This window comes from Chenopodium album, chromosome 14 (assembly GCF_948465745.1).
Source record: "Chenopodium album chromosome 14, dcCheAlbu1.1, whole genome shotgun sequence".
NCBI lineage: Eukaryota > Viridiplantae > Streptophyta > Magnoliopsida > Caryophyllales > Amaranthaceae > Chenopodium > Chenopodium album.
Genome location: NC_137847.1, coordinates 4383384 through 4396083, shown reverse-complemented (window position 1 = coordinate 4396083; position 12700 = coordinate 4383384). Strand labels below are relative to the sequence as shown.

The following is a 12700-nucleotide window of genomic DNA, read 5'->3' as shown; positions in this document are numbered from 1 at the left end:
TATTCCAGAGTGATTAAGAGATGATTACAATTCTTCATGCTTGTGTAAGCTAACTGAATAAACATCTTTGATTATAAAAGCAGGCAAAACTTCAATTTTAGTGTCCCTGAATGGTAGCAAATTAGAAAAAAGGTCTACTTCTGATGTTAACAATTTTCACCGTATGAATTGTGAATACAAAAAATTCTAGCTTAACATAATATGAAAAAAAAAAAGCTTAAATTGAATTTCTGTGAGGAGCTTTCTGTATAACTTAACCCTTAACAAATGAAATTCTTCATTCAAATTCATCAATGGAGTAGGACTAAAAGTCACAAAACTCGAGAATTGAAATCATCCATGACTTAAGTTGAATTGATGCGCCTTTTTGTAGGATTTCAACATAAGTCATAGAGCTGGTAGCTCAAACAATCCAGCACCTGCTTAGAGTTTAATATTACATCAAGAACTTGCAAATGACAAGAATAAGGTTGGGACAGCAGATTGAAGGAGTAGAGCCTCAGCCAAAAAATCTTGTCACCAAGCATCTAGAACCTTTAACTGGTTGCACAAGCTCAGTTACTGTTTCAGTTCTCCAATGCAGAAATCTTCTATTATGTCAAATACTCGTGTACCATGCTGTGGCCTGCCAAGCAAACACGCAAGTGTTAGAAAGAGTGCCAAAAAAAAAGAAAAGAAAAAAAAAAAAAAGTTCAGTTACAGCTACATAAAAACCAGCTAAATGTTCACAAAACATAGTTGCCAAAGAAGTTTTGAGCATTAATTAACAACAACAAATAACAGAATATGAAATCATAAATACATGTGATTTATGGAACTTTAGAAAGTCCACAGGATGAGAAGCCTTTTATATTCTGTCCAGAGAGGGAGGGGACGCCCATATATTAGTTATTTTTCCTTAATTGACCCCGATCCTTGTTCCCAGCCATGTCTAAACTATGCTTTTCACAAAAAACAAAACAGCTTCAGATCACAGAGCCTACAACGCTACAAGCATTTCCGTTAGCATGAAGGTGCCAAAGCATTCCCTCCAAGGCCAAACTAGTCAAGTCAATACACTAGAAATAAGCAGATTTCTTCTGAATAGAAAGCAGTCCATACATGATCACAACATATTGGTATTGGAACCTTAAAGAAGCTAAAGAAGGTATATGAAGACTTGTTAGATTAAGTTATTACAGCAGTAATATGACTCAACCTAGATCTTGGTAAAGATGAGGTCTAAGGAGGTCTCTATGTAAGCAACTTTACTTCTATCCAGCCACAGAAAACAGAATCGACAGAAGTAATGAAGACTTAAAAGATTAAGTTATTACAGCAGTAATATGACTCAACCTAGATCTTGGTGCAGATGAGGTCTAAGGAGGTTTGTATGTAAAAAACCTTACTTCTATTAAGCCACAGAAAACAAAATCAAGAGAAGTAATCAACTATCAAGTAATGAAAGGTGCATTCCTGTAACAGCAACATAAAAGACTGACATAATAGGCTCATACCCATAAAATCCTTCAGTTGAATCATCCCCTGCATGCGTTAATATAGCATCACCACCAGGGTGCTCCTCCACATATGAAGTTACATCATATACCTACATCAGCAGCACCGAAATGACAATTAGAGCTTTTACAGTAATGATCATTAAAAAACAAGTTACATTAAAAGACAAATTAGAAAAACAAATAAACCTTATCTTTGATGATGACCCAACAATCAGTCCTTTTGTTGTGCAACGAAACTTCAGCTTTAGTATATCTTCTAGGTTCCTAGTAACATGAAGAAAGTAAAATAAGAAATCTGTTCTGGACTTAGAGAGATCAAACCAAAGCGTTTTCCATAAGTTGATGTTGATTGAAAATCATATATGTACTACGAAGATCCTGCAGATTCACCCAAAACTAAAAAAACCAAAGATTTATGTCTACCTTGATAATTGGAATACTTCTAACTAAAAGTTGACAAGAAAATCGAAAGCTCGAATCACTGAAGCCACAGTTCTTTCCTCAAGTCAAGGCATTTAAAATACAGTCAAGCAACACAAATTACAAGATATTGTTAATGATTGCATTCAGCCTCTACAACTAAGCTCAATCGTCGATAATATTATCATATATCCGGGTGTACTGTGCAAGACTATTAGAGTACAAAGTATTTCATAAGAAGAAAAATCCTTTGAAGTATAAAATCAATAGGAAATTGATATGCTTACAAAGATGTATGATAATTAAATAGCATAGATTCAGTAAAATAAATTTAAATGCTCTTCAATTTAAGCATTTCATCAAAGATAATAAAGCAAAGGCGAAGAAACCAATAATACCCACAAGTTAATAGAACCTAAATTCATCAAATATCAACAATTAAAATCCAATGTGATGATACCTTTGATACATTTTTGGTGTTACTATTTAAAGCTTCAGCTTTCGATTGACCTGCATTTAAACAAACACCAGAAAATCGATCCAATAGTAACTCAGATTACAGATTATTTACATAAAAAAGTCAAATTTGAATTGGGTATAGAGAAAGAGAGAGAAGAATCACTGGGTTTATTAAATCGTGGGATAATGAATAGAAGGGCTAATAGAACACCCAATATCAATGTAACTGATTCAATCATCTCCATTTTCTGTAATTTGGAGCTTCTGCTGATACAATTGCAGCTCACTTTGAGAAGAAGACAGAGAGCAGAGAATGAGAGAAATTAAAAACGTCACATTTGATCGAATTATCTCAAACAAACACGAATAGTAGTATAAATCGTGGATTAAATTACCTGGAAATTGCAGTTGAAAGCTGGTAGCTAAGGAAGAAGAAAAAATCGGACAGAAAATGGGCGATTCAAGATTAGAGTTTTAATTTATGTATATGTTCATAAAATCTTGAGCAGATTGTTTATTATGGGAGGAAAGAGAAACGAGAAAATACAAGATTATATTCGTGGTAAATAAAAATTGTTTATCTAGTGGTATTTTCGTAAAAAAATCAACAAAACATCTAGTTATGAGAGGTTTTAGATGAGGGAGCCCCCGTTGAACTTTATACATTGAAATTTGCGCCAAAGAAAATGATTAGATTGTGAGAGGAGATTTATTCACAACATTTATCTCAGAAAGAATTGAATTTACTCATTTTAGACTGATTTCTTAAAATGTTTGATTGGGGATTTCAAAAGTTGATATCTAAGGCTAGTTTAACTTTTAAAAAGAATATTTAGTAAAAATAATTTTAATTCAGTAAAAACAAATTTAATAAAATTAGTAACTGTAAAGAAGAAAACTAATAGAGAAATTAGTAAAAATAAATTAAGTTAAGAAAAATTAATTTCATTTCAATAGATTTATTAATTTTACTTCAGCAAAAAAAAAAAAAAAAAAAAAAAAAAAAAAAAAAAAGGTGAAGTGAACATGGTCTAAAAAGTGCAAATTAAAATGAATGGATCAAAATCCCAAAAAATTATATGCTTTGAGGTAAATTAATGCTCAAAGTTTGTTTAGAATTTGTTATATACACCCGGGTGTACTGTACACCTATAATGGCCATAAGTATTTTGTTCTCATTTGATGATTGTTTTTTATTTAATCATCAAATGAAGAGTAAAAACTAACATTTGATTAGTTGGGTGTACGGTACACCCGGGAGTATATAACAATGTCTTTGAGACACATCATTCATGAAGAACATGTAGGTGACAAGGTTTTGGAGTCTATCTTACCGTTACTTTGTACGGTGTCAATTCGAAAGTAATTGGAAAGTATGAAGTATGGAGTAGTAGATTAAATGAACTCTAGAGAACTGTACAATTTACTCGAAAGTGAAATTGCTAGTTAGTTGTATACTCGTACAAGTTAATTTTGAATTAGCTTTAGATATTTGATTGATGAAAAGTCTCTAGAACAGTATAAAAGACTTGAGTCAAGGAAAAAAACAAGTCATGTAATTGAATTAATTCATGTGAAGGACAATTAGACTTGCTCTCCTTTTAATTGCAATATGATTGTACAATTGTACCTTTGTACGAAGTATTAATTAGGAAGACAAATCCACAACTGACTTGAAACAAGGAGCAGATAAAGATGGATCTTTTATTAAAAATAAAGTAGACTTGTATTAACCTATGTGTAGAGTTTCAATGGGTTTTACAGTTAACAAACTAATGAAATTCATGTTATTACTAGTGCAATTGATTCATACATTAGCCTACTATAGCGATGCAACTGATAAATTTGACACATCTTGGATCAAGTCAGGTTACTGGTTAACAGTTAGCGAGTTTCCGGCTCCTGATGCTGATTCTTCTCTCTTCACCCACCTCTATTGTGCTTTCGCGGGCATAAACTCCACCACTTACCAACTCTCCATCCCTTCGTCTGATGTCCAATATGTCGCTTCATTCACAAACACCGTCAAATGCAACAACCCTTCTATCCAAACACTTCTTTCCATAGGAGATCACAGTATCACACCCACTTTCTTATCTATGACCTCTAACTCTTCCTCTAGGAAGTCTTTCATCAACTCCTCCATTAAAACAGCCTTAACTTATGGATTTAATGGCTTGGATATCTGTTGTTTTCTGCCCAACACCACCTCTGACTCCTTAAACATGGCAAAACTCTTCGATGAGTGGCGGTCTGCTGTAGATCATTCTGATAAAAGATTAATCTTAAGTATGGGCATCCATTACTTGCCTACAACCTCTACTTTTGATCATGCTCAAAAGGATGGTACCGTCGTAGTTGATTTCCCTGTGGATGCAATCCAGAGGAACTTTGATTGGGTTCATATGATGTCATTTGAATTATTTTGTGCCCCAACAATACAAATTTGCCCACCCTCACGCTGCATTGTATGACCCTTATAATCCTCATGCTTGTACTGAGTATGGCCTCAACCAATGGATAAGTAAAGGTCTACCAGCAAACAAGATTTTGATAGGGATGCCTTACCATGGCTGGGTATGGACCCTTCTAAATCAAAAGGATAACCAGATTGGAGCTCCGGCTTCAGGTCCAGGAATCAATCCAGATGGGTCATTAGGCTACCGATGGATCAAGAGCTACGTGAAGAGTTATGCGACTAAGATTGTGTACAACTCTACGTATGTTGAGAATACTTGCTCTTTTGGGTCTTTCTGGGTGGGCTTAAACGATGTGGATGCAATTAAAAACCAAGGTTTCGTATGCTCAGAAGAAAGGCCTTCGTGGGTACAATGTCTATCAAGTTGGTAACGATGATAACTGAGTCCTCTCTAAGGCTGCAGGTAATTTAAATTGTTAGTATAGCATTCTGAATGATATATCTCCTATTTCATACTGTAGTGACACAGAATAACATGGTATACATTTATCAGCTGAAATAACAGGTGGGAATCAGCTCAATAAAAGGCCACTTTTGGTAAAGGTGTTGGTTCCTGCAGCCAGTATCTGCTGCCTCAGCTTAATCTTCTATTTTCTCAGAGCAAGAATGCTTAAGTATGGCAGTAAATACAGTTAAACTATGACAAGCTTGGTTTTGGAAATCAGTTGATTTTATAAGATAACAAAAAAATCTCATAATATTGAGATTATAATCATTTTTATTCTTCTAATTTCTGTTTGGGTGCTGTGTTTATAGGATCTAAAACAACAAACACTCGAACCTTCAGTTATGATTCACCGGATGTAAAAGCATTTGGTTTTGAGGATATTAATGAGGCCACAGATAATTTTTCATTTTACAAGAAGCTTGGAGAGGGTGGATATGGACCAGTTTACAAGGTATGCAAACTACACATTGCTTTGTTTTGGATTATAGGAGTATACTGTTTTTTTTATGCCTGTGTCTGAGGAAAGATGGAGAGGAAATACCTCTCAGAAGTTTTTGAAAACGGAGGTCAGGTCAATTTTTGTTCTCAGAAGCGAATAAGGTTGTGTTTGGTTGGAAGGAAATCCTTTCTAGAATAAGCATTTTCCCTCCTCGTCCTTTCATATAAATACAGCCTAAATATAATCTTATCCTCTTTTCCAGGGCAAATTAAAGACAGGACAGGAAATTGCAGTTAAGAGACTTTCAAAAGCATCAAAGCAAGGATTTGAGCAGTTCAAGAACGAAGTAATGCTCACTGCAAGACTTCAACATGTAAACTTGGTTAAGGTGATGGGATTTTGCGTGGAAAGAGAAGAAAAGATGCTTATTTATGAATACCTTCCAAATAGCAGCTTGGATTTCTACCTCTTTGGTATAGCTGTTGTTCGAATAAGTTTTATGATGACACACAAATCTAGCTAGTGAGCATAACCATAATGTTCTTCCAGCTTATAGTTTCCGTTCTGTGTCTTTTAAAATGTTGCAGATCCTGAGAAAAGTTTACAGCTCGATTGGGGAATTCGTGCTCACATCATTGAAGGAATTATTCAAGGCCTTCTGTACCTGCAAGAATACTCGAGGCTAACGATCATTCATCGAGATCTAAAAGCTAGTAATATTTTACTTGACAAAGATTTAAATCCTAAAATATCAGACTTTGGCATGGCAAGAATATTCGAAACAGACGAATATGAAGCAAATACAAGCAAGATTGTAGGAACATAGTGAGTATATGGTTATGCTTGTATTTTTGTTATTCACCAATTATTTAGGTTATACTCAGAACAAACTAATCATATTTTGGCAGCGGATATGTTCTCCGGAGTATGTGAAGCAAGGAGTATACTCCAGAAAACATGATGTTTATAGCTTTGGAGTGCTGCTGCTACAAATCATAAGAGGTAAGCGAAATAACCAATTCTACGGTGCTAATGAAGGATACAACCTCTTAGAATATGTAAGTAAATAAGCAGCCTAATTTATCTAGTGGCTGATTTCTGTATATGACAAATCTATATATTTCACATATATCAGACATAACTTCTATGCATATGAGTTGTGGAAACAAGATGAAGGCATGGAATTTGTGGATCCAGCATTAGACGATTTAAATATCAAATATAAGCTAATGAGATGTATGCAAATTGCTCTATTATGTGTTCAAGAAAAGCAGGAAGACAGACCATCCATGCTGGAGATTTCAGCCATTCTCAATAACGAAATTGAACACATTATGATCCCAAAAAAACCGGCGTTTTCTACCAAACCAGATGCAGATGCAGAGCCAACTCCATGCTCACAACATCTGAGTAATTTTAATTATGATTCAGTAATATCTGAGCTTGAACCTCGATAATGTTCTATTTCCCCTGATTCTCCTCAATTTCCATTTGTTTTGTAGAATTAATGCTAAACTTATTTTGAGTTACCAGGAGTATAAATGTAATGTATAATTAATCCCTCAAGCATGCAAGATATCATAAAGATATCACTAATCTAAATCAAGCAGAGGCAACTCTTTTAATTCAATAATTCCAAAAAAGAATCCTTACTTCAATCATTCATGCATGTAGCAAAAGGCAGAAAAGAACGTGCTTACATGTTACTGATCACTCAATGTTATTGAGAGTTGGCCTTCAACAAATAAACACAGCCTACCTTCACATTCACACAAATACTACAATAATCAGCCAAGCAATGCAATGGGCTATCAGCAAAACCACTTACCCAGATATTATCTACATGAGATGACTTAGTCCACTGATGTCAACATATACAATTGTCATTTCAAGTCTCTAAACATAAGCTTATTTATTTGGTTGATGCCAATATCCGAGATAGGTTCAATAGGCTGATCATCTTCAACAGTTGATGTCATGAAACTTTGTGGGTCTCTGCTGTGCTCATCTGTCAAGCAAAACAGCATTAAAAGTCATATCTAATCTCCACAATGCAGGATAGAGGAAACATTCAGGGAAGTTTGACTTGGTTTCCAGCAGGAAAAGTTAGCTTACCGTAAATCACATTCAAGGAAGTTGGGGAAGGAGTTGCCATAAAGTTGAGGCCTATATAAAATGCCAGTCCTAAGACTATAATGACCATGCAATACGTTGGTACAGCTACAGCCCAGTACCTAGAATGAGAAACAAACATTAGCATATTTCCATATAGGTTGCCGTTCAACTGTGGTAGAACCGTAGAACTTGAAACTCTAACCAAAATCACACAAAGGATAGCACTAGAACTCCAAATGACCATGCACTGATGCATGGGCAGCAGGTTCAATAGCAAGGTTATAGTATAACCAACACTCGTCAAGCAGCATTAAAAGTAGACTATTAACTTGCTTGCCAACACAGTATTTGTTCTCCAATGCCTAAGGCTTGATGCATCAAGGGTTTCAAGGCAAGGGGATAAAGAACACGATGACTTGTGTCCTTTGTTGCCAGACTAAAAAAATCCTTTCCTAGTAAGGTTTTAACTCTTCTTCGGAGAGCTCGTATGCCTCTGTTTAAGCCATGGAGGCATTGCTAGATGAGGTAGTAGAGGGTGCTCTTATAGATTATGCTTAGTTTATTTAGAGTCAAAGTTTAAGAAGTGCACAGCTCACCTGTTAGGATAGTAGAAGATCCCAATAGAATGCAACCAATGCTCAGGAGCATATGCCCATATGAAGAATATAGCTGTTCAACAAATATAACAAAAGTTCTGTTAGTAAATACCAAGAAAAAAGAACACAACATATGCAGATCTCAGCAGATTTATTTATTCCAAGAAGCTCAAACGAATCACAAGCAGAATAATCTATGAGACAATGACACGACGGTTAACTGTACCTGTTGCAACAATAGTTGTTATAGAACCCACAAAGCCATATACTTCAGCTGGTTTTGGACCATGTTGACCAGATACACCCAATCCAGAAGCTTTATTATCAACATTTAAGAAAGAGCCAGCACCTTTCCTTTTCCTTGACAGGCTGAGAACTCTTCTTGGGCTATTAACAGGAGGAGGATCCTCCATATTGTTCTTTGGTACACCACCTATCAGTCCCATCAAATACAAGCTGATTTCACTTAAGTATCTAAAATATGAGCAATTTTGAAATCATCAAGATCCAGCGTTCTGTTACCTATTTACAACCATCTGAACTTCCAATAAAAAGGTAAAGAATACAGAGCAATACAGATGATAAGCTACTAAGCTGTCAGTGCAGCTGTAGTCACAGTCTACATAATCAAACTGCTTGTCATTATATTAAAGAAAACTTCCTTCATTCATATTTCTTTATAATTCTAACAGGAAGAAAAAGAAGGAGCAAACATCAACTATTATAATCTCTCTAACTTTTTCGTTTGTATACCATGATCATTTACAATTGTGATCATTTACATAATTACATGTTCTTCATGCTTTTATTAAACTTTCACAAAAAGCAAATCCAAAACATTTAAAAGAGTGATCTATAATAGAATAATCAACATAATTTAAATAAAAATATTTCCATATGAACCAAGTTGCTCCATATCAGCATCACAAAAGCCAAATTTGATACTTCTTAAACAACATCATCTACAACTACCCACGTAGCATCATCATCAAATTATCAGATTCTTCTCTCATTCAAATTGGCTTTTATCTCCCAAATGTCCCAATATCTCACACCCTCTAAATTTGTCACCTCATTGCTCAAATTCAGCTCAAAAATCAGAAAAGAGACCTAACTAATTACCACGCAACATTTCAAACCCCGCATTCCCATTCAATACTCCTAAAAGTAAACTACCTGCCTACTTCTATCTCCCTCTACAAGCAAACTGGGCCCACCGAAAGGAGGTCATAAACTTTTTATAGGCATAGTTCCCACAATTCTCCTATGAGGCTATGACCCTTAAAGACAAGCAGCCATATGCCCATATCTCTCTCCTCACACTTGTTTCTCTTTTTTGAAATCAATTTTTTATAAAGGGTCTTTTACCAGTCTTATACTTGCTTGGTGCAGTCATGGAGCACCTTATATGCCAATACATTCCCCTACTTCATACTGCTCCAGAAGCTTCAAATACATACATTGAGGGAATAGAAGGAGGATTGTCGGCTTAGAAATGCTGCTAAGATTTACAGGACAAAGTTTGGATCCTCAGTTGATTTGGAGGAAATGGGTTGAAAGAGCAGTGGGATGGGAAAGTCTAAGTAGATAAGGGTTGCTGTAGTGAGTAATCTACTTTGTTAATCATAGTGTTTGGTGATAGTATCACAATTGTTTTGGCCTTCTGCGTTCTATTTTGGAGATGAGAGCTAATTTAGACCAGAAAATCATGAAATCTAACAGCTAGCATATGCTGCCTAACAAATTCAGATCAGAAACACCATCAATAGAATACAGTACATATCTAACTAGAATGTTCTTGCAGAAACCTAAGCCTTGATTTGTTTAGTAGTGCACCCATAAACAAAGTTGCTTGCACCTATAAATCAAATTAGCTCGTACCTGTAAACCTAAGTTGAAGACTGTTAGGTACTGCACCTATATGAATCTAACAATCTTCTACCTCAGCAATAAGTTACTTGCATAGTCAGCTAGTTCTACCTTTCTGCACTGAAGTCAGCATTAGCATGAATAGAAACACGTCACTTCCCTCAAATGACAATTCCACTAGACATGAAAGGGCTTGGTCAAACTAACTAAGATTACCAGGGGGGAAAAAAAATCATGCATTCCTTTTTTATCAAATAAAGAATTTTTGTACGGAGTATAATTTTTCCAAGAAACAATTCCATAATATGATTTAAAAAAAAAAAAACATATATGTGGACTTGCAGGTTAAGGATCATGGAGTTCAATATTTTACAAAGTCCCAGCTTGCATCTATTAAAGCAAAACTATTAGCATACAGATACATCAAAGTTACAACACAAACAGACTTTTACCAGCTAGGTAAGGTAACAAGATTGCTTCTATTCCATCATGCACTTAAACATTTTAGATTAGCTACCATCTGAATTACTTCAAACTTCAAAGTGTCGTTCTCTATTGCCAGTTTGTCGTTTTCAGTTAACAATGATATTTAAAATCTGTGGCACTGTCAGTAATTTAGCAAATAATTGTTGTGCACACAATAATCCAATCTTGATGCCTGATTGAACTTGTAACAAAGTTTACAACCCCCCACAACTCGATAGAGTGCTGCAGGCTGATCTGGCAGTTGATACCACATTGAGGACAGCAGAACTTCTTACATTGAGCCTGTTGACTCAAATTGCTACTGGTCACATTTCACCATATATTTCAACCTTTGCTGAACCTCCCAACAACAACATTAAGTGCTATTTGTATAATCAAGATCTTTCACCATTAATACGCGACACGATTACAGTCCCTAATAGAGCACCTGACATGCTAGTCCATATTCCATAACAATAGGCCAATTTTATCAAAGTCACTTACATGTAAGAGTGAGACAAGGTTTTCCTTTTTTTTTTTTTTTCTTTTTCTGTACAACATAATTTCTAGTTCATTCTTAAATAGGTTCAACTGGTAGAAACTAAAAAGATAATCACAGAAATTATGATAGCAATTTACCAAATCAACAACAATAACAATACCAATCAAAACAAAAACCAAAAAAGAATCACAATTCAACAAAAACTTAATTAAAAAGCACATAAACAATATAGAACTCAGATTACATGAACCCTAAAACCCTAACATAATCGGCGCGAAATCTGGAAGTTTAAATTTGGGGAAAAACAAATTACCTCTAAGAAGGAGTGGAAGGCGATTTGGCGGTAATTAGGGCGTCGTTATAGTAGAAGCAGCTCAGAGTTGCACTAACAATGGTGAGATTGTTGATGGTGAAGGCGACGCCATTGATGCAGCAGACAAGTACGCAAGTTTACACTTTTATTCAATCTTTTACCTAAAAAATACAGTTATTAGCGTCACTAATTGAATGTATGACGTATTTTTTCTGCAACATTTTTACATGTGATTTTATGCCATTGAGTAGAATTTGTTAAAATACCTGGTAAAACTGTAAGGGGAGTTTGTTGAAATTTTAAAATGAGAGTGAGAATGAATACTCATAAAGTCATAATATACTTCCTTCGTTATTTTTCTATGATTTTATGCGGTTGAGTTAAATTTGTTAAAATACTCGATAAAAATATAAGTGGAGTTTGTTGAAATTTTAAAATGAGAGTGAGAATGAATATTCATAATATACTTCCTCCGTTACTTTAAGTTAACACATTTTGATTTTAACTTATTTGATTTACATATATGATAAAACATAGTCATGTAGAATATATTTGAATCGTTTTAATGTAAATTTTATTAATATTCAATTTTATGATTTTGTAATGTTAATAATTAGATATATTAATTGTTAAAATTGTTCATTGACGTCCTTCCAAAAAAAAAAAAATTGTGCATTGACAACGGTGAAAAAAGAAATATGCAAAATAAAAAAAAAAGAGTTAGGACCTGTTCTGATTTGCTAAGCTGAACTGAATACATTGGAGTTGAGCTGAGCTGAACTGATCTGAATAGTTTATAAGAGAAGGAAATTAGGATCTGAAACTGAATTGAAATTAAGCTGAAGAGAACAGACTCTTAGTATGTAAAAACAAAGGATGTAAAAGACAAATACATTACGAGTAAAAAAAGTGATAATGGGGTGCGACCGTATGAGTGTAAAGGAATTCTTTTTGTAAACAATTACTTATGCGATTTACAAGTACATTTCTTTCTTCCTTTCACTTCATTCTCAAAGTGGTTAACCTGATTCATAAGAAAATTTAGGTTTCATGAGACATATTTGAAATTTTATAACATAAAGTGAAGTTAATTAGC

At 34.6% G+C, this 12700-nt stretch overlaps 3 protein-coding genes across 5 annotated transcripts; 1 reads left to right on the top strand and 2 right to left on the bottom strand.

Moving 5' to 3' along the window:
* Positions 1–123: 123 nt before the first annotated feature.
* On the bottom strand, positions 124–2902 carry LOC145578632 (cytochrome B5-like protein). The gene is made up of 6 exons (XM_081635928.1): positions 2774–2902; positions 2542–2664; positions 2380–2429; positions 1686–1763; positions 1497–1588; positions 124–625 (listed from the first exon to the last, which is right to left on the bottom strand). Exons 2-6 carry the CDS (start codon positions 2621–2623, stop codon positions 559–561), a joined length of 369 nt encoding a protein of 122 aa, XP_081492054.1. The 5' UTR covers positions 2624–2664; positions 2774–2902; the 3' UTR covers positions 124–558.
* Positions 2903–4108: 1206 nt separating this feature from the next.
* On the bottom strand, positions 4109–11759 carry LOC145578631 (phosphatidylinositol N-acetylglucosaminyltransferase subunit P-like). 3 transcript variants are annotated; one of them, XR_014098893.1, is made up of 7 exons: positions 11605–11759; positions 8682–8888; positions 8456–8528; positions 7860–7978; positions 7573–7752; positions 6184–6408; positions 4109–5254 (listed from the first exon to the last, which is right to left on the bottom strand). XR_014098893.1 is itself a non-coding variant. In XM_081635926.1 (5 exons), exons 2-5 carry the CDS (start codon positions 8866–8868, stop codon positions 7628–7630), a joined length of 504 nt encoding a protein of 167 aa, XP_081492052.1. In that variant the 5' UTR covers positions 8869–8888; positions 11605–11759; the 3' UTR covers positions 7343–7627. The 3 variants fall into 3 exon arrangements, 2 of the variants coding, with proteins under 2 accessions (XP_081492052.1, XP_081492053.1); XM_081635926.1 differs by lacking the exons at positions 4109–5254; positions 6184–6408 and having other exon boundaries at positions 7343–7752; XM_081635927.1 differs by lacking the exons at positions 4109–5254; positions 6184–6408; positions 11605–11759 and adding an exon at positions 10337–10430 and having other exon boundaries at positions 7343–7752.
* On the top strand, positions 4130–7238 carry LOC145577630 (cysteine-rich receptor-like protein kinase 10). The gene is given in 8 exon segments (XM_081635114.1): positions 4130–4777; positions 4881–5220; positions 5351–5479; positions 5614–5756; positions 6007–6217; positions 6332–6597; positions 6653–6797; positions 6879–7238. Coding segments are annotated over 8 exon segments (2205 nt in total). The 3' UTR covers positions 7202–7238.
* Positions 11760–12700: the final 941 nt, after the last annotated feature.

What these genes read in the sequence shown, in the direction of transcription:
- LOC145578632 (XM_081635928.1), bottom strand. Translation starts at nt 2,623, where the DNA reads ATGGAGATGATTGAATCAGTTACATTGATATTGGGTGTTCTATTAGCC. An exon ending in GGGTCATCATCAAAGATAAG is followed by an intron (nt 1,589 to 1,685) that starts GTTTATTTGTTT and finishes CTGCTGATGTAG; the next exon opens with GTATATGATGTAACTTCATA. An exon ending in TCAACTGAAGGATTTTATGG is followed by an intron (nt 626 to 1,496) that starts GTATGAGCCTAT and finishes TTTGCTTGGCAG; the next exon opens with GCCACAGCATGGTACACGAG.
- LOC145578631 (XM_081635926.1), bottom strand. Translation starts at nt 8,868, where the DNA reads ATGGAGGATCCTCCTCCTGTTAATAGCCCAAGAAGAGTTCTCAGCCTG. An exon ending in ATCTTCTACTATCCTAACAG is followed by an intron (nt 7,979 to 8,455) that starts GTGAGCTGTGCA and finishes TTCTCATTCTAG; the next exon opens with GTACTGGGCTGTAGCTGTAC. An exon ending in TTCCTTGAATGTGATTTACG is followed by an intron (nt 7,753 to 7,859) that starts GTAAGCTAACTT and finishes TTTGCTTGACAG; the next exon opens with ATGAGCACAGCAGAGACCCA.